This window comes from Eumetopias jubatus, unplaced genomic scaffold, assembly GCF_037043125.1.
Source record: "Eumetopias jubatus isolate StellerSeaLion01/CBP00866 unplaced genomic scaffold, mEumJub1_p1.0 scaffold_3, whole genome shotgun sequence".
Taxonomy (NCBI): Eukaryota; Metazoa; Chordata; class Mammalia; order Carnivora; family Otariidae; genus Eumetopias; species Eumetopias jubatus.
The window spans coordinates 86,263,901-86,285,310 of record NW_028274809.1 but is presented as its reverse complement, the minus strand read 5'-3'; the positions used below and the strand labels follow the sequence as shown (position 1 = coordinate 86,285,310).

At 37.6% G+C, this 21,410-nt stretch overlaps 1 protein-coding gene across 3 annotated transcripts in view; it reads left to right on the top strand.

Annotated features, from left to right (window-relative positions):
- ARHGAP15 (Rho GTPase activating protein 15) overlaps positions 1-21,410 on the top strand; it is a 604,646-nt gene that overhangs the window by 22,085 nt on the left and 561,151 nt on the right. For all 3 annotated transcript variants that reach the window (XM_028123793.2, XM_088021728.1, XM_088021729.1), the window contains exon 2: positions 5,333-5,511. In XM_028123793.2, the coding sequence (XP_027979594.1) occupies positions 5,347-5,511 (165 nt within the window). In that variant the 5' untranslated portion in view covers positions 5,333-5,346. The remainder of the gene's footprint in view (positions 1-5,332; positions 5,512-21,410) is intronic.

Here is a 21,410-nt window from a genome sequence, read left to right as displayed (position 1 = left end):
ACACCAACTGATCTTCCTTTGTAGACTTTCTCTCTCTCCCCCCCCAGTGCCACCTGAGTTTAATGCCATTGCTCCTCTCCCCAACTGGACACAACTCTACTCTCATTTAACTATTGCTTTGTTTCTCTGTCACCTTCACTGACCTGTAAGGCACTTGATATTAAAAAAAAAAAAGAAAAAGAAATGAAAGAGAATCTCCAGCCTCTGATATAGTGCATGCCACTTAGGAGACACTCCACAAATGTTCAATGGATCATTTATTTTCTGCTGGTGGAAGTCTTTAAGAGGAGGTTTTGTGTCATACTGTGTTCTTCTCAGAGCAATACAGTGCTCTGCTAAGTTAGAAACTGTCAAATATTTGCGAATACAAGAACAATTATGAAATAGTATCAGGTGAATGCCCTTGTAGAACACAAAATACAAGGGAGGCTGAATAAAGAGAAAAACTAGAGTGCCTAGGGGTATCAACAAAATGTGAAGATGGGGGTCAGATGGGAAAGGAAGTAATGGCTAGAGGAGAGAAAGTGTGAGGAGAGAGAAATCACCTTAATACCACAGTCAAGGAGAAGTCAGCCTAACAAAAATGTCTGAAGAAGGAAGATTCTGAAAGTTTTTTTCTGCAACCTGTCCCTAAGAAAATAGGTGGAGAAGCCAGACGAGAGGCCTTTTAAGTAATCCAGCCTTTTGGCAGTAACTCTTCACTAGGCAAATAACAGTTGATTGTAAAGTCATTGCAAGAATGCAAATGTTGATTTGACATTGAAATTGGTGCAGACTCTGAGGAAGCAACATGTTCTGTAAATGGCACATGGCAAGGCTATGTAAATACTGTGGCTTCATGCTCTTGGTCAGAGGATAGTGGCTTTAGCCTAAGTGCTTTCCCTCACCAACATTACAAACACACCATCTTTTGAGTTTGAAAGATCAAGGCTTACAGGCACTCGGAAGAGAACCCGTATTTCTCTAAAGGACTTCTTTGTTTAATCATAGATTCACCTCAAGCCCTACCCAAATTCCTTGGGATCAAGTGCTACCAAAGCATTTACCTTGTTGGTTATCTGCCTAAAATTGTTGAGCTTTGTAAATCTGCAGTAATACTTCTGAGCTCCCAGACTTTGAGGGCATCAGTAAAGTAAAAAGGATCTTACAGACCCCAGCAATCCTCTTGCCTGACCCTCTCACTGACCATTTTTTTTCCCAGTGATGAACCAGAGGTCTGTAGACTTGTATAAGACCACAAAGGTGATCAGTACAGAGAGTGCTGTCACTAAGAAGTCATCATGACCCCTTTTTAGGCAACCAGTCTAGTCACCAAGGAGTCCAAGGCCACTATTACAATGACAATCCCTCAATTTTCGTTCCTTCACTTCCCCTAACTTTATTCACGAAAGCATACCCTGAAAAATCTCGTGCTTTAATTTTTAACTTTTTAAAAATTTGAGTATAGTGATTTGACAAGATTGGACATTATACTGTGATCACCACAGGTATAGCTACCAACTGTCAACAAACAACTCTATTACAATATTATTGGTTATATTCACTTCTGGTGCCTTTTATTCCTGTGACTTATTCATTCCATAACTGGAGAACTGTATCTTCTACTCCCCTTCACCCATTTTGCCCATCTCTGCACCCTCATTCTCTCTGCCAACCATTTTTTCTCTGTATTTATAGGTCTGATTCTGCTTTTTGTAGTTGTTTATCCATTTGTTTGTGTTTTGTTTTTTAGACTCCATGTATGAGTAAGAACATATGGTATTTGTCTTTCTCAGTCTGACTTATTCCACTTAGCATAATACTCTCAAGGTTCATCCATGTTGTTGCAAATGTCATGATCTCAGCCTTTTTGGGCTGCATAATATTCCATTGCATATATATATATATACCACATCTCCCTTATCTATTCATCTCTCAGTGGACATTTAGGTTGCTTCCATATCTTGGCTATTATAAATAATGCTGCAGTAAACATAGGGGTGCATATATCTTTTTGAATTTTCTTTGGAGAAACACCCAGTAGTATAATTACTGGATCATACAGTGTTTCTGTACTTATTTTTAGGTTTTTGAGGAACCCCATACTGTTTTCACAGTGGCTGCACCAGTTTGCATTTCCGCCAACAGTGCATGAGGGGTCTTTTTTCTCTATATACTCACCAACACGTATTACTTCTTGTGTTTTTTACTTTAGCCATTCTGATGGGTGTGAGGTTATATCTCATTGTGGTTTGGATTTGCATTTCTCTGATGATTAGTGATGTTGAGCTTCTTTTCATGTGTCTGTTGGCCATCTGTATGTCTTTTTTGGAAAAATGTTTATTCAGGTCCTGTGCCCATTTTTTAATTGGATTGTTTGTTTTTTGGTGTTGAGTTGTATATGTTCTTTATACATTTTGGATACTAATCCTTTATCAAGTATGTCATTGGCACATGTCTTCTCCCATCCAGTAGGTTGCCTTTTTGTTTTGTTGGTGGTTTCTTTTGCTGTGCAGAAGCTTTTTATTTTGATGTAGTCCCAATAGTTTATTTTTGCTTTTGTTTCCCTTGCATGAAGAGACATATCTAGAAAAAAGTTCCTACAGTCAGTGTCAGAGAAATTACTGCCTGTGTACTCTTCTAGGATTCTTATGGCTTCAGGTCTCACATTTAGGTCTTTAATCCATTTTCAGTTTATTTTTGTGTATGGTGTTAGAAAATGGTCCAGTTTTATTCTTTTACGCAGAGCTGTCCAGTTTTTGCAGAACCTTTTATTGAAGAAACTGTCCTTTCCCCATTGTATATTCTTGCTTCCTTTGTCATAGATTAGTTGACCATATAATCATGGGCTTATTTCTAGGCTTTCTACCCTGTTCTACTGATCTATGTGTCTATTTTTGTCCCAGTATCATACTGTTTTGATTACTACAGCTTTGTAGTACATTTTGAAATCTGCAGTTGTAATACCTCCAGCTTTGTTTTTCTTTCTCAAGATTGGTTTGGCTACTCAGGGTCTTTTGTGGTTCCATACAAATTTTAGTATAGTTTATTTGGGAAAACTCATGACTTTAATAGTAGCATCCTCATAAATATCAAAGATTCATAGATTTGCTTTGTTATTGTGAAATACTTTCTGACTGGCTATGAAAATAGTAGTTTCAATAACAAATAACACACAAAATAAAACCAAAAACTTATTATCCTGTACTGGGGTATATGGAAAATGCATTTACTTTTTTTTTCTTTCTTTTTTTTTTTTTTTAGCGGTTGTCTATATAGTACTCTATATATTATTCAAGTTAGATGTAGTGGTAAGATTCCCTATGTCTATATTAGTGGCCGGATTTGATACATTGAAAAATCTTTCTCATCAAAGCAGCTGTTATTAGATTCCTATGGAAGAGTGGAGATGAGATTTTCTTTTTTTAATCACTTGAAATTTTTATTTCAAATCTTATTGAAATAGCTCTTTTATTCTCAACTAGATGAGTTTTTATAATATATCACTCATGTAGAAGCATAAAAATGGGAGTATGAACAAAATAAAGAATTAAGAAACTTAAGTCAATTTAATTAATTTAGTTAAGAAATTTTCAAAACAACTTTCCTGTAAACATCTTTATGAGGTCTAACTGAAATACAATAGTGCAAGTACTTAAACAATTTGATTTTTAATATATGCATACAATTGTTAAACCATCACAGCAATCAAGCTAACAAACATATCCACCAGCTTTAAAAGTTTCCTTGTAATCACCATAATCCATTTTTCCCTTCACACCATCTTTAGGCAATCACTGATCAGCTTTCTATAATTAAATATTAGCTTGCATTTTCTAGAATATTATATAAATGAAATCATAAGTACTCCATAGGTACTTTTTTTGGCCTGGCCTCTTTCACTCAGCAATTTGCAATTCATCCATGTGGTTGCATGCATCAATAGTCCATTCTTTCTATTGCTGAGTAATATTTCATGGTATAGATTAATTAGAATATGTCTATTCACCAGTATGGGTCTTTTTTATTTGGAACAAAATACAGGCCCTCCACTTTTTCTGTCCATTATTCTTGAGAAAATTATTAGTCTCTATGATCTTTATGTTTCTCTTCTAGAAAAGTATGAGTTTAATGTCTATCTCATAGGAGTTTTGAAGAATTAAATCACTAAGTGCATTGCCTGGCACATAGTGAACGCTCAGCAAATATTAACTTCTTTTCTAAGTTATCACTCAATTGCATTACTGGTATCAGTTATGAGGTAACACTTTGCCTCCTACTAAAATGTTTTCATCCTTTTCTAACCGTCTTAGTGTTCACTTAGCTTGAACATTACCATGATGCCAGCTAGCCCCATTGTCTGTCCAACAGCCATAGGGGTACTAATAAAGTTAGCTCCCTAAAATACAATCCTTCTTTTGGATTATCTTGGCTTCTGTAACTGATGACAGTTTAAGAGAACATGTGCAATGTGCCCAGGAATGTCTACAGGTGAGACAGGGAGAGAACAATCAAGCCACAAGGGGGTCTGTTTCTAGAAGCTTAGAAGCTGTGTTTGCATTGCACATGTTCTCTTTTAAATGCGATGATATGTTCCTTGGAGGGACTTGTGGAGAGGGGCCATTGAAAAGGATTACGGATTTGGGGAAACAACTAAAGCCCTCCTAGCCTGCCCGTGGATGCTGCGACAGTTGAGTTCTCTTTCTTCATATTCTTCATCAACATTATGTCCAGCAAAGCTACTGAATCTAGTTCAGTTGGCAGATGGCAGCGGACAAAGGACCTTTACTTTCCCTCCTTGGGTATTGTGAGTGGGGGTCGGGGCTAAGGCTGAGCACCAGGCAAAGAAGGCTAAGCCAACATATTTCATAGTCAGTGGGACCAGCCTAGTTTGCCCTAACGCCAATTCTACTCACTTAAATATGCAGGTTTTTGGTCACCAAAAAAGGCTGTGGGTGGTAACGTGTAGAGGTGGGGTGGGATGAGGTGGGTAAAACGTCAGTGACGTTGTGAGTGCGAACAGCATGTAGCCTAAAGATGCTTAGTTGGCATTTCTACATAAGGAAGACTATCATATTGCCATTAGGAATTCCTTAATGGAATTAGGAATGACACGAGCATGGCTGTGCTGGCTATGAACTTTGAAGTCCTCTGGCATGTATAGCACTGGCCACATACAGAGGCCCCAGTTGATAAAAACAACTACAAAGTAATTACCTTCTCCACTATTCAGAGAGGCAGAGATTGTTTGTTTCATTTTTGTACCTTAGTGATGAACAGGAACCTGCACTCCACCAAGTTTTTCTTGGAAAAGATATATTTAGAATAACATAATGCTTTTATATTTTATCAGGATAACGCTATAATATGCAGAAATCTACGAATTCTGATACCTCTGTGGAAACACTGAATTCCACCCGTCAAGGCACTGGAGCTGTGCAAATGAGAATCAAAAATGCCAACAGCCACCACGACAGGCTGAGCCAAAGTAAATCCATGATCCTCACCGATGTTGGGAAGGTCATTGAACCCGTAAGTCAAATACCCTAAAACCCCCATGTTCCCAGATACAGAATTTTGTTAAAAAAGAAGAAAAAAAGAGAACTAATTAGCTTTATTTTATTTGTTTTCCTAATGTGCATGAGAAAACTGTTTTTGTAATGCATTTTATCTTGCCTACTTATAGTCATAATAATATCCCCAGTTGCGAGAGTGGAGCTGGGCTTAATCCAGAGTGATAAAGTGGATTTGGAGCTAGACTGAAGAGCACCTTTGACTCATTTTAAGGGCCTCCACTATCATGCTTCAGTGTTATAAAAATAATGAGGTTATGCTAGCATGTGGTGTTTGTACTTCCAAATACAGTACATCACTTTGAAAAGCCAGAGGCTAAAATTAGCTAAGAATGAACTGAGGGGGGAAAAAAAATCTTTAAAAAAAATGTGAAAATCTCTTTCTTAAAATCTCCCAACAATATATAATATTGGAATTACAATTTGATTTGGAATGAGCTTAAATGGTGTGGCGATGGAAGGTTTGGAGAGGAAGCCATTTTGTCTCGATAATGTGTCATTAGGAAGATCTGAAATAAAATAGTTAGAGATGAACTCTACTGCCAATTGCGTCCCTGCCCCTGCACGCATCCTGAGCCACTAAACACACTGATTGCGATGAGTCTCCTCTGGTTAATTTTCTTCCATAATGGTGGTAACTTGCAGCTGAGGCCATAGGATGTTACAAAATTATTTATGCAATGTTAGCCACTCTTTTGGACCCCAGATCTATTTTGTTTCTCACACTGAGAGCAAGAGCGGGAAATAGGTTAGCTGGGGACAGGCTGCGAGTCCCAGTCACTCTGCAGAAACATGTGAGCTATTAATTGAGTGTTCTGTTAATATCATAGGGGCCCATGAAATATTCAGCTCCCTAACTGAGTTATTAAATGAGATAAACTTGCTGAGTAGCATGTTACCGATTATATTTATTCTCTGTTTTCACTCAAATTTCAAGTGCGCGGAAATAACCCACCACCATCTCAAGAGCTTGAGAAGTACATGGTTTTAATCATGCTTTCTTCAGGTATTATAGACAGATTTAGCACAAGGAAGCCAGTGATTATATGTCGGGAATGGGAGATACATCCTGAGATAAGTTACCGGAGAGATGTGTTTTTCTTTATTCACTCTCTCATTTAAAAGTATCTCAAGAGCTTGAGAAGTACATGGTTTTAATCATGCTTTCTTCAGGTATTATAGACAGATTTAGCATGAGGAAGCCAGTGATTATATGTCGGGAGTGGGAGATACATCCTGAGATAAGTTACCGGAGAGATGTGTTTTTTCTTTATTCACTCTCTCATTTAAAAGTATTGTCTGCTGGGAGGCACAACACTGGCAGCCTGACTTTGCTTTTAAACCAGCTAAAATGTTCCTCAACTATGAACTTAAGACAGTGGTTAGAGTAAATTATTGGAATCTCTATAATGTATTAGCAGTAAGAACTGTACCTTTGAAAAAGTTTAAAAGTTAAGTATATTTAATGATGCCTAAAATATTTTATTGGCTGTGTTTAACAAAAGGCACTATGCCGCAGTTGTTTTTGACAAGCATGAAAACATCACAGCATGAGACTGCAAAAGGAATTATGGAGAGAAATTACAAGTGATCCATCTCTCAATGAATTATCCACCTCAATAGCCCGCAGAACTCAGCTACCAATTAACACCTACTTTATTACATGTTGGGATGTACTTAATAACTTTCATGTGTTTATGCACTATTACCTTGACTGATGCCTCTTGTACAATTAGGCATAATTGGCATATCAATATGCAAAAGTTAAAAGGATTAACCCTCTTAAAACTAATGAGCATTTCTGTATCCAGCTGCTAAATGAGACAAAATTAGCATTTTTCACTTTTGGGCAGGATTTTATCATGCAGTTTCTCATTGTTGATATTACCTTGTTACATAACTTTAGTTTGGGGGGTTATATGCTGGACTGCTAGAGAAGAGTTTTCCAAAGTTAAATTAGCTATAATTATCCCAGCTTTTGTTTCCGCATTCTTAGCCTGGGCAATATGTATTCCTCGATAAGGAACAAAAATAAAAGTTACTTTTGGTTATGTGTGCTCAGTGCATAATTATATAAAAGGGGTATTTTAGTGAGGATATGTCATTTCACTGAGAAAACTTGGCTGAGAGATACTGTATTGAAAGCTTGCCATGGCACTAATTTTCTTTCTGTCTCGGTTCTTTTCATCTCTTTTTTCCATGCACAATTTTCTGACTAGATACTGACAGAATGTAAAGTATTTTGGCATATTTATTCAAACAAGCCTGTTAAAGATATCTGCTCAAGCTAAACTAAGAACTTGATTTTTCAGAAGTTGGAGGTGGGGGTGAGGTCAAGGGGGGAGATCTTCAACTTAGGAGAGGTGGGAGGAGATGTATTCTAAAAATGTGTGCACGTGTCACATACAGAATGGTTTGTCGCAACAGAGACACTTACATTTAATCTGTACAGAAAAAAAGTTAGGACTACTTAGAGACACACATATATACGTTATGCATCGTATTTAATGTATGTGGCATATATTATACTACGTGTCCCCTGGCATAACTATCATGCAAATCTAATATGGACTTATTGAAGTATATAGCATAAGAATCTGATATTACATTCGCAAAGATTTAACTTATTACAGAAAATGATAAAAGGTTCTTGGGTCCAATCAATTGTATAATTTTGTCATTAATTCATAAAATTCTCTTTATTATTGTGTTCAGTTAAAAATATGTCTAACATGACTGTGAACTCGGAACACCATATAAAACTCTCCTGGATATGTCAGAAGAGCCTATATTCTTGGTATCCTAAACAGAGGAGCAGTATGAAATGCCAATATAAACATTTATTCGACCCTGTGCTATGCAAACACAGGTGAATTCACTTATTACGTTAAAGTTTTCATTACCTAAGGGCTGCACGGAAGCATTCCGTTAAAACAGGCATTAATCCTCCACTAGTATTTCATTGGCTGTGTGCATCGTTTTCTTTAAACACCAAATGATCATTTTTTAGGTAATAAGATCAATGCCTTTTCAAAATCTGAAAAGACCACTTTGCTACCTGGCCAGTTGTTGGAGAGGTGGGAAGTTTGGACATGGGAGGGTGTGGTTAGCAGAAAATTGCCTCTCTGTAAGAGAGATCTGGAGACCTCCGCTTGGTGGGGAAGGAACGGTCTTTGGTCTCAGTGATTTGTTGTCTCATCCTGAGCACCGGAGTGAGACCTCTTGAAGGTGGACTGCTTATTTGCCCGAATGTGCGAAACCCAGAAGCAGACAGCTTAGTGAGCGTAAATGGGGGGCAAGTGAAGTGTGCCTCTTTAAGGGCTGAAAGGCTAATGTGCAATCCAGCAAATAGCTACTGCAAAAGGTTTAATGCGGCTTTGATGTTATTTATAAGAGGGAAGCTCGAGCCTACTAGACAGTTTAGAATAGATATTAATGAAGAGTTTAAATAGCCCAAATCAGGGAAATTGCAGACCTAGGATTTTCAGACAGGAGCAGTTTCGGCATTTAATGCTGGTGTCTTAAGCAGCCACGTGTATGAATATGCACCATTTCCATCTTGTAAACTCCACAGAAGTGCAATACTTTATTCATGGCCCTCACGGACAGGGAAATATCTTTTTATTACTGTTAGGATAAGGACTTAGGTCGAGCCATTCCTAAATGCTAACGTACACGACTCCTTCTGCTTCCATTAACAGACTGTGCATGTTCATTTTTCTTTTTTAATATATTATAAAGAAAAAGAGGAAACAATTTTCTTTTGTTTCTTACTTCTGTGATTATAGGATACTTGCCAAAGTTGTGGCTAGCCAAAAAGGCAGACATAAAAATTGCTACTAAAAATATAAGCCTTCTGTTTAGCAGAGTTTTTGAGAAATATTATGAGACTGCAGGACTTGTCCATGTTTACTTCCAATCAAGCTTATAGTTAGGTTTGAGGCTTTGTTTGTATAAATTGTCCTGAAGTGGATCCTGATATTTAATTAAAATGACACTAAATCACATTGAATTGATAAGACTTGGCATCTCAAACAAAGGTAATTGCCCGTATTGGTTTTCTGCAAAAATAGCGCTGCTTGGAAAATGTGCAGCCAACACAGACTGTCAACTCCATTTATAGATCAATATGTGAAAACCATTGATCAAGCAGGCATGTATAACAGTAACACTTTGCATTTATTTGTTGTTTTTATACCACATTAAGGCTTACAGGATTATAGGCTTCCTAAATATTTTGACTTCCTCATAAATATATGATCTGTTGCATGTTAATTAAATGAGAGTCTGCAGCCATTTCTAAAATTGTTTTTAGTTTGATGATTTCCTTTTATTGCTGTGGATCGTATGATCTGAAAATGGATTAGTTTCCTTCTGCATAAAGATTATTAAAGCTTATTTTAATGTGTCCTATTTAGTGTAAGATGTGGCTGCCTTTTTGCTTTGAAAAATATAGATACAGACAATTATTTTCTCTTAGCGAGTGGCTGATCTTTTTTTATTAACTGAGCATTCTCAGTGCTCAGGGTAGAATTATTTCCTGACATATTTTGCACACTCTGTAGATAACGGGTCTTCTTGATTTCTCCTGATAGAATGTTTTTCTTTTTTTCCTTTTCTTCTTATCTAGCTCTGTAGTACAGGCATCTGATCAAACATTATGTAGAAAATAAACTGATCATCTCAATTAAATTCTAGCCACACATAAATATAATTTGAATTCTATTTTTCTCATTTGAGAACAAGCCTTATGAACTGTTCTTGTACACTGCATTCTGCAGTTAAATCTTTCTTATCTCATCAATGTAAGGACAGTGTTTTGTTCCTAATCTTTATTGGACTATTGTGGATGACATTTGTAAGCCATTTTGGTTTATAAGGGAAAGCTAGAGGACAGTGGAGTGAGACTCTCCATAGATCCAAGCCTCAGATATGACTACGCAATAATGTGTCTTCCACTGCAATTTTCTTTGCCACTGAGAGGTCAATTTTGTTGAGAAATCTTTTTATATCCTCTATATACATTAGGAGTGCTGCTTTCAAGACAATACTTGGCTTTATATACAATATTAAAGCAGTAATAAAAGAAACCGGATTTCAGAAATAGAAAAAAATACTCATGAAATCCAAGGGTTACCTAAGGTAACCAGTGTGCGGCACGGCAGACTCACTCGAAAGTTTGTTAGCTAGAATTTTGACTTTTACATAATATGCGCTGGTGGGGGGTGGGAATCCAGAAACACCAGAGATTTCTTTCCCTGTCCTTGCTCTCTCATGTCAGCTCACGCAGTGAAATGTTTAACTCTCATTTACCAAGCACAAATGGGACTTGCCAAAGGTTCAGAAAGTTTACGATGACAGTGGAGAGTCTGTGCTTCAAAGAAGGAGCAGAAGCTCTCGAATTCACGTTCGTGGCTGCATCGGTTTCATTTTAACTTGAGCACAGCTAAATTTGTTTATAATCTCCTACTGATTGAACATGGCGCTGGATGTACATGAGATACATTTTTTTTTAAAGTTAGTCCTCTGATTACTAATTTGAATCCAAAACTCTAACCTTGTTAGCATCTGGACTTATTTCCATAATAACAACCCCTTCAGAACCTACAAAGTAATGAATAATTGACAACAAATGAAATGTTTTGATAGTTGTCGGCACAAAGCATGTTTAATGTTTTGTGTTGCTTCCTAGCTAATTATGTAGATGACACATTTGTCAGACCTTGACTGCCATTAGAAACGTGTTTCCAGAGGGGAGAAAAACAGGCTATTCATAGAGTAATTAACTAGAATGCTCAATGACCTGTGAGAGATTCAAATCGCTGCCAGTTCAGACATTGTTTTGTTACAGAAGCAGAGGGGTAATTAAAATTCCAAATTACAGTCCTATGATGGAGCATTTGTTTGTTGACAGTATACTCTTACTCTAGTTTGTTAATTCTTTTTTAAATTGCTTCTAATCCATTTTATAGCTTTAGGAGTTCTGTCTTTGAATTTACTGACAACTAATATTATGGTAAATTGTACTTCAGTGGAGTACTGCAGAGCACAAGGTGGGTGGGATAAAGCAGCTCCATCCCTGAACTGACAGATCAGGTGCTGTGGGTTGGAAGGCCACTAACGTGGAACATCTTGTTAAATGCTGTGCTTCCAATTCTGTGTTAGGGGACATGTCCTAGCAGAAAATGCAGAGATAAAAGAAAAGCAATGACGAACATCTCCAGAGGAGAAAGAAACCTAATTTCTCAACGAGGAATGATCGATTCAGGGGTTCCGTTCCCATGGAAGAGAAAGGAGTTGGGGCTAAGGGTGACTTGGGGAAAGGTGTTGAGTGTAATGCAAGAGATGCAACAGTCTGTAGGAAAGCTCTCCTAGATCCCTCAAGAAGGAGGATATATTTTACAGCAGTGCCTCCCATCTCAGGTCAGTAACAAACCTCGGGATAATAGGTATCACCCGTGAAATTTTTCAAGGAATTAGTGGCGCGGTTTACAAATCCAGAAGGCTAACATCGTCTAAAAAATTCAGCTCAAGTGAAATATTTACTTAGGTTTGCTGAAAGTGAGAATATAGTTTTATTAAAAAGATCTGACAGAAGTCACACGGTGTTTGATGCAGGCGAGCTGACAGAGGCATCCAGTGAGCGTTGATTATCCCGAAGTCACTGTCAGCTAGGATTGATTTTCACTTTCTCCGTTTATGTAACGGTTCCTGTAATACAGCTGACCCTGAATCACGTTACCTTGTCATTTCTCTGCATGGATCAAGAAGAGATGAGCTGAAAATAGCTAGACACTGACCTTGAACTTGCCAGAAAAGTGAGAAGTGACAGTGGGGTTTTTCTGTAGTTCATGTACAAAGATTAAGGCAAACTCTTCCTCTGTTGAGTTCACTGTAGTAGCACAAGGGGGCAGAGCAGTACTAGAGATTACAGGTAAAATAGCTTCGGCACCGGCATGGAAAGGCTCTGAAATACCAAGTTAGAGCCAGCGGTCTCATTTTTACATCTTAGTGTAGACATAAAGGAGAATTACTGATGAATCAAAATTTTGGGTCCCCTGACGTTCATAATCAGTAATCTAAAAGTGTACATTCTAATTAAAAAAAGGTTACCTAATACTCTGTGTGGCAGCAACTGCGCTTTTCCACTAAATTATTTGCAGCACCTCTTATTTAATTCATATTATACTCTTCCCTTGTCAAATAACTTTGGAAGCATAGTCAATATTATTAGGAGAGTTTTATGGCAAATTCCTAAGCTGATAGGTATCATTTTAAGTATAACTGCATCAGAAGATGGGAACAGTCTTTTTATACTTACTAAGTATCGAAATCCCAAGACTAACATCAGACAGGGTTATAAGGTGATGCGCTCTCACAAAGAGGTAACATGCAAGCTGCAAAATGATGTTTGTCACATGATTTACATTTGTCGACATTTTATAATTTTCCCATTTTAATATTTGCCCTGGTTTTCAAAAATGTCCTTTAATAGATCATCATTATAACCTTGGTTAATCGAAAACACCGTATGTTGAACATTGCCCTTTGCTTGCGAGCACTTAGTTAAGCTAAATCATTGTTGTACTGATGCTGAATGTTTCTCATAAGTGGCACCCAAAGAACTTGCCAACTACAGCAGAGAACTGAAGCAGGTTGAGAAACAGAAGAAGAGCAAACACTGACTTGATTATCCCCTAGGTTGTAAATGCCTTATGTAATGGCAAAATAGCATCTTTGCATGTGTGATGGCACAATAACATTGTAAACCTCCACAGCAACAAGATCCATTCTTGCATATAGTGGATATTTTCTCTGTGTGTACATATACACACACACATATATATATTATACAAATACACATATATAGTGTATATATATATATATACATCTCTATATCTCTATAGATATAGATGTAGATATACAGAGGGATGTATAAAATATTTGTATATTGAAGCTTGTTTTTATATTCTGGGAAAAATAACCACATGCATACATTTATGAGCTGAAATATTAAACTGCTTCAAGACCCCTCTTTTGTAAATTTAACTCAGGACAAACTGACAATATGAAGATCTGAGAAATAAGAATTCCAATATGTTTCGAGGATGGAATAAATAGGAGAACATTCTGTTGCTGAGAATGAGGTCGAAAATATTCAGAATACCTGTGTCATCACAGAAGTCTATAATATCTCGTTTTTGGCCTCATGTAGAAGAAAATAGCTTTGTGTTTCAAGCAAGTCTTCCAACTTAGAAGATTTTGATGTGTGTGTGTGTGTGTGTGTGTGTGTGTGTGTGTGTGTGTGTGTAGGAGTTGGGGGGGAAGGTATAGTGGATTTACTGTAATGACTTGGTGTGTCTAAAACTGACATCTTTGAAGGCAATCCTTAGGACCATTGCACTCCTTTAGAGTCCTTTGCTTTCCTGCCCCTGGGAGGATGGAGAAAACCTCTTGTGTGCCCTCTCTCAGGTGGTAGGACACCCATTCCTAAACGGTTGTTTAGTTTCCGCTTCTGAGGTCAGGGCAGACATAAAAGTGTTGGCTGCTAAACACTTCCCCCAGAGTTGCTGGTCCCCCCTCCCTTCACTGTGTAAGGCTTCTAATAAGGGACTCCAGTCCCTGATGTGTTCAGATTCGGTTTATTGTTACCATCTGTTTAATTACCCTCTCAGGTTTGTGTTGAGAGGCATGAAAGTATTTTATCCAGCCTTTGAATCCCTGTGTTCCTAAAGAGATGTGGGTAAAGTATGTGTCAGTTTTCAAAGAGCATATTAAAAACTGATAAGCAGAACCATCTCCAAACAATACCATATAAAGAAAATGTATTATTTTTTACATTAATGCATGTTGCAAGTAATTAGCAAATGTACAGTGATGTGGCACTCTCTCCTAGAAATGATGCCATCTTCTTTACATACAATCTCATATGCTTCTCCTTTGAGGTGATGGATTTCTATGATTCCCATTCACTTCCAGTGCACTGGCAGTAAGTTTATTGGGGGAGGATATTGGGGTTTGAGTTGTAATAGGATGTATGGTTGTCATCTGTCAAACCAGTTTAAGGATGTGGAAAAGTGAAAAAGAGAAATTGTGTACTCAAGAAACAAGAATAGAATCTTTGGGGAGAGGTGAAAAAAAAACAGAGGAAAATCAGAGTTATTTTATAGTTTTTCCTCTTCCTCTCTTCGTTATTATTATTATTGCATTCCACATTTTTTTCTTCCTAGAGAAGCACCAGCTTGTTGTTTCTGGCGGCCACTGTAGTTACCATGATATGGGACATTTTCCACATGCAATTGCCTTTGATAACAAGAATTACACTGGGCTAAACTTCTCACCCCAATGATGTTTGCGTTATTTTATATATCAGTATTTGGGTGAAGTAAAAAAAAAAAACATAAAATGAAACAAAACCAAATTCGAGTGTTTAAGTCTCAAAATGTTTTAGAGGTCTGGCTCTGAAAACCCAAAGGAAATAAATCAGGTGATTTTACCTCCTAAATCAAACAAGAAGCCAAATGGCTACTAATGTTTCCTTTTTATTTATCCCTTAGGAAGTGATTTCAATAACTGAACACTTCCCCCAAGATTCCAAGATAATATCAGATTGGGAATGTGTTTGAAAGTGTTCAGAATTGGTAGTCTTGTTTTTGTGTGAATGCCCTTCCACAATACCAAAAACATAAACAACCAAAGTACCATTTTCTTTCCATTCCTTCATGAAGGAATCAGTGCTATTCTTGCCTCACGAGCTCGTATTATTTCTGTGGAAGAAGAGGAATAGTGATGACACTAACTTTCCTCCATGGCTTTCAGTCACCTGACTTGTTTTCTTTCCCACAGGCTAGAAGGAAGCTGTAGTTTTAATATTTCCAATGAGAAGGGACATGTGTCTCCTTACATTGAATTGTCTTAGATCATATCATGTAGCACAAAGTGACCCAATATAGGAAGACAGGAAAACAAAGTGACAGTTTTGTTTGCTCAAATATAAACACCATCGTCAAAACGTGGGGGCGAATTCTGGAGGCTCACAGCCAGATTGCAGGAATTAAATAGCAAGAATGATATTCTGTACTTAAATAAAATGTATTCAAGGCATAGTCTTTAACCAGCAGTGAGAAGATAATGAACAAATAAGCTTAGCTCAGGTTAGACAAACTGAGTGCAACTATTACTGTTTTTAAAATCCACTATAAAGCGAATTGGCTGATACTTGATAATACATCACCCACTGTGGTCTTACCTATTGATCATAGCCTGACAATGGGTAACTTTTCATGGCGATTTCCTCTTTTACCATGAATTATTGACAGTGTTAATGCCAATAACACATGATCAAATAGGAAAGAAGTTTACATTCCTGGATGTGCTATCCTTAACCTCCCGGCTTTTCATATCATAGTTTTAAAAAGAAAAAGGAAAGAAAGAAGACATTTTCTTTCTTGTCTTGAAAACACTAATGAATTAACTTTTACTTTCACGCAGATTATTGAGGTGACATCCTTGTAATTCTCATTTACAGTGCATTTTGGGGAGTAAAGCTCAATATTTAAGGGAATATTGTAATGGTCATTTTTACCCCAGTGCCCTCTATCTCATATAACAAGAATCCTAAGGATGTCACACGAATGGTGTGTCCTAAGGTCCCTGAATTAATAATTTCCTGCTCACAGAGTCGGCATCCTTCCAACCCTGCCTTTAAAAGTCCCAAGTGGAAAGGGGGTAAGTGGGTCAACAACTTTTATTCATTTATTCATTCAGTAGTCCTTTCTTTTGTTCACTTGATAGATACTTATTGGTATCTACTATATGTCAGTGACTGCTTTGCACGCTGGGGGTACAAAACAGAGTCTCTGTCCTTTTGGAGGTTACATTCAAGTGAGTTGGAGTCCTTCTCTTGGGTAGCCTTGGCTCCACCCACTCACTCGTTCCCTTTGTCTCCATAACCCCTCCTCACCCTCAGCACCAGTGTTAGTGTCACGTACCTTACATCTTGTCACAGAGATTGGATACAGGGTTTAAAACCGGGCCTGTGATGGAAGGGACCTTTATTGTCACTTCCGGTAGGTGTATTCCCATGGATTGTAAATCTCAACTGAGATATCTTTTTTAATTTTGAATTTGTGGGACTCCCACCTGAGTCTAACTTACTTTACACTCTATTTTGCATACTTGTTCTGTGCGTGTTTTTTTTTTTTTTTTAATTTTTATTTATTTATTTGCGAGAGAGAGAAAGCGCACGAGAAAGCACAAACGGGGGTGCCTGGGTGGCTCAGTCGGTTAGGCGACTGCCTTCGGCTCAGGTCATGATCCTGGAGGCCCAGGATGGAGTCCCGCATCGGGCTCCCCACTCAGCGGGGAGTCTGCTTCTCCCTCTGACCCTCCCCCCTCTCATGTGCTCTCTCTCTTTCATTCTCTCTCTCTCAGATAAATAAATAAATAAAATCTTAAAAAAAAAGCACAAACAAGGGTTTAGGGGCAGAGGGAGAGGGAGAAGCAGGCTCCCTGCTGAGCAGGGAGCTCGCCCCCACTGGGCTTGATCTCAGGACCCTGGTATCATGACCTGATGCTTAACCAACTGAGCCACCCAGGCACCCCTCTATTTTGCATACTTTGGCCAATTTGCTGTGTCATATCTCCTTTGACATACACAAGTTATTAAAGTACTTTCTTTGGTAACAAGTCAAAATGCAAGTATTCTTACCTGGTTAAAAGAGAATATCTCTTTTATTCATCCTTTGTTCTTATTCCCCCTTCCATGTCTTAATGAACTTTAATGATACACTTTTTATTGGAGTCAAAATAATAATTTTTATGAATAAAAACTAAAATGTTAGTATGTTTACTTGACATCTATGATTGTTTATACATTCAACATGAAAATCGAACACAGACACAATTTAGGCTTTTATAGAGCTTTCAAAATGTTCACCAAGTTCTTTAAAAACAATTTATTGTGATCTTTGCTGTTGGGCTCTTGCTGAACATTGTCCTCCAACCAGCCATGATTTGTGGAATTTTGTGGGGTTATTCATGGAAAGGATGATTTAATTTACAAAGGTACCTAAGCAGTCCATCATTAGTGCAGTTCCTGTCTGTTTAAGAGGAACATTCCATTATAGCCTTAAAACACATTGCCGGACATGACACTACTATGTACCTGTCCTAAAACAAAGATTGGTAACACAGACCATGAAACAAAGATTGGAGAACATAAGCTCAATTGAAATATGAATTATTTTGAGGCTTACTTCATTCAGGAAAAAAAAGAAAAAGCAAGCAAGCAAGCAAGCAAGCAAGCAAGCAAGAAAGACACCCTTTGAAGAGTAATTTCGTCAAACAGACAAACTAGGGACAAATACAGTTAACATTCAGGTAGTAAAATGAAATCATCAGTTAACCAGTTTAAAGATTTAGCTCTCCCTAAGGCAAGGTGATTCTTAGATCTTTTTGATTACTTGCTCATCCACAAAATAGGCTCTATTGAGACCTCACATTTCCTTATTTCTCCTATGTCTGCATAACTAGATAGCAGTCTTGCTATGAGAAGGGACAAGAAAACCAGGTTTAAATTCTGGATGCGTCGAAGACAATGGTTTTGCACCTTTTGACTGTGAATCTGAGCTTCTCTCTGCTCATGCTGTCCTTTCTAAATCTGAGTTCCCCAGCTCCTGCTTAGCTGAAACCAGTCTTGGAAGATCCATGCTTTCCAAGGTCACCAACATGTCCCTAGAACTCTGATAGCTTCCTTTCACCTGTGCTTCAAGGACCTGTTTAAGGACAATATTGATTTCATATATACTATTTACAATCTAAGGGTAAGGATAATGAGTCTAAGGTAGGGGTTACAAACAAGCAGCTGACCCGGTTTTGCCCACAGGTAGTTTATTTTGTTTGGCTGGGATGATGTTTTTAAAATTTTGAACTTAAAAGCCTGTAGTTGGAGTTGTGTCTTCATTAATTTATGTTACCTGCTTGGCTCTGAATACCTGTTTGGCATTTCAGTTTGTAATCTTAAAGTTATTTCATTGATTGGCCTATTCAAGAGTGAGAACATACTGAGGCAAGTCAGAAGATGACAATTGTTAGTTATAAATTTGGAAATTCAGAAGATGACAATTGTTAGTCATACATTTGGAAATGTAGTCCCTACCACATTTCACTGACAGTGTAAAAACATTCTGTTATATAGCTAAATATGAATTTTCTTATTCAGATTTTCTCATTTGGGTTTAATTTCAATTTTAGACTCTTACATTATTATAAATTAACAAACATCTTGCTGCCTTTTATACAACACTAAAAAATAACTGTGATTATCTATGGAAATGGCGTTCTCTTGTCACCAAGTTATAAATATTCTGTTTATTCTGGGTTATCTATGATTTAACTTTTGTAGGGTTTGTTAAATTGTTCTGAAAACTTGATGAGAAGCTACTTTGTATTTAAGTGAAACAGTGCACTTCTAAATCTTATAAAAAAAATTATACCAGGACCTTAAAAGTGAAAAATGATGCTATTTAACTGTCCACAATATTATACAAAATTTAAATCAACTTATATTTGACTAGGCATCTTATTACTTACCATTTACTTTACATTCCTACTAATTAAACTTAATTTGAAGACTTTTAAACTTTGTTAGAATTTGTGTATCTTTTTCAGTGGACATGTAACATCCCATAAGAAATGAAACACACATAAAAATGAATTCCACTGTCTCAACTCTGCTCCTGATAGCCAAACATTCTTTTCCCGAAGCATTTGCTTTACCAACTCAGAAGCTGTGTGTGCCTTTATGGAGAGAGATTAGGTTCACATGAAGAAGGAAAAATACCTTTGAAACAGATCAAAGGACTCTCACAGATCTCTGGATTTGCATCTTGCATGCTTAATTCAACCTAAAGACCTGTTTTACTTGGCCCACATCTTGCTTTCACCTTCTTTCTGTTTAATTGAGCTGACATTTTAACATTGTGAGTTTTCACATAAAAATTTGTATATGTGACATCTCTCAAAAAATCAGAAATTCTGGCTTTACCAGGCTGGCTTCCCAAAGAGCAGGCAATACTGGCTGAAAGTGAGTAGCTGTTGACCCATCTAGATGGGACAAATGCCCCTAGTTCACAGCAGTTGGACTAGAATCCCTTCACTGGGCCATGTCACCTATCTGACATTTGAGTTGGGGATTGCAGATGGAGTTTATGTATTCTAGTAGTCTAGCCTTCTTTACTTGCCTGCTAAGGACAAGAAGAAGCTGAGTTGTTATCCAGATAACTGTAAAATTCATGTTTCCTTTGAGTATGACTTTCCAAGTTGCCTCTTAAAGGTGGGAATATGAAGAAATGGTTCTTTCATATGTTTAGGTGGTTATCTACATAAATCCTTCGGAAAACTTTATCTTTTGCTGATTCCCATAGACACTAATTAGTGCCCCTGTGGCACACATATCTCCAATGACAAATCAAAGACTCAGTCGTGGGGAGATGTGGCAAGCCTCTGTCCCTGGAATGGCCCTTCCAGATTCAATCAGAACTGTCAGTGGCAAGTGTCATGAAGAGGTCGTAATGCCCTTATTTGTTAGTTATGAGTTTTACATGTTCAGTATTTTGATCAGTAACATTTGACTCTAGCCAGGATTAGAGTTATTTTTAGGTAATGTAAGCCAGGCATGAATCGTGCTCTCAAGGAAATCTACACGATGGTTACCTTTGAAATGCTTTGCCACTCTGTGGGAGTGAATAGGAGTCTGATTATGGACATGAAGTAATGCTGGGCAGACCTCGAAGACAATCCTGGCTTTCTCTTACCTACTATGTTACTTTGGGAAAATTTCTTTTGGGGCACTCTTATACATATGTTTAAATTAATAAAGACACCAGTTACCTATAGAGTAACAAAGATTAAAGGAAATGACGTATATAAAGTGCTAGATATGATAACTGGGCACCTAACAAGTGTTCAAAACTTATAGAAAATCATTGTTAGAATTATGCTTCTCATTTGTATGAAGTTCTTTGGGCAGGTCTGGCTTTGGGCTGCTCTGTGCCTTCTGCCATTGGATCATCACCTTTCAGTAAACAGGTTCTCAATAGTCACCTGTATTCTGAACCATTTTGATTCAAACCACTAGAACCCTTCTTACTCAACCTATTCTTGATTTATTCAAGCTTCTGATTCTTAGACAAGTCTTCTCTGATATCTGATACTGTTTCCATAATAATGCCTGCCAGGTTCCATCCTCAGCTATGGCTCTAGTTAGCTCTACATTACAATAATACCAATGTTTACCATTTGGGGGCATCTGCTATGTACTTGACACAGTGTTAAGTGCGATAACAATGAAGATCAGATTAAACCTTCACAACAACAAATGAAACACAGATGTTATTCCAAGAATGTCTGATACCAAAGTGCAACCTTTGGGCCATTCTGAGCCACAGAATGTATAGATCCTAAGCCCTGAAACCTTACCCTGTTGTTGGCTCCATGTTGAGATTCTGTTATGTATATTTTCTTTTATGCCAACTAAAATTCTATTCAACTTTATTTTTTTTTTAAAGATTTTATTTATTTATTTGACAGAGATAGAGAGAGAGAGCACAAGCAGGCAGAGAGGCAGGCAGAGGGAGAGGGAGAAGCAGGCTTTCCACCGAGCAGGGAGCCTGATGCGGGACTCGATCCTGGGACTCCAGGATCATGACCTGAGCCGAAGGCAGTCGCTTAACCAACTGAGCCACCCAGGCACCCTCTATTCAACTTTAAAGAATCAATTAAAACTCATTCTCCTACCCAGTGTTTTATCTGGCTTGCCTTTCCCTCATCTGAGCTCATAGAGCAATTATTCATTTG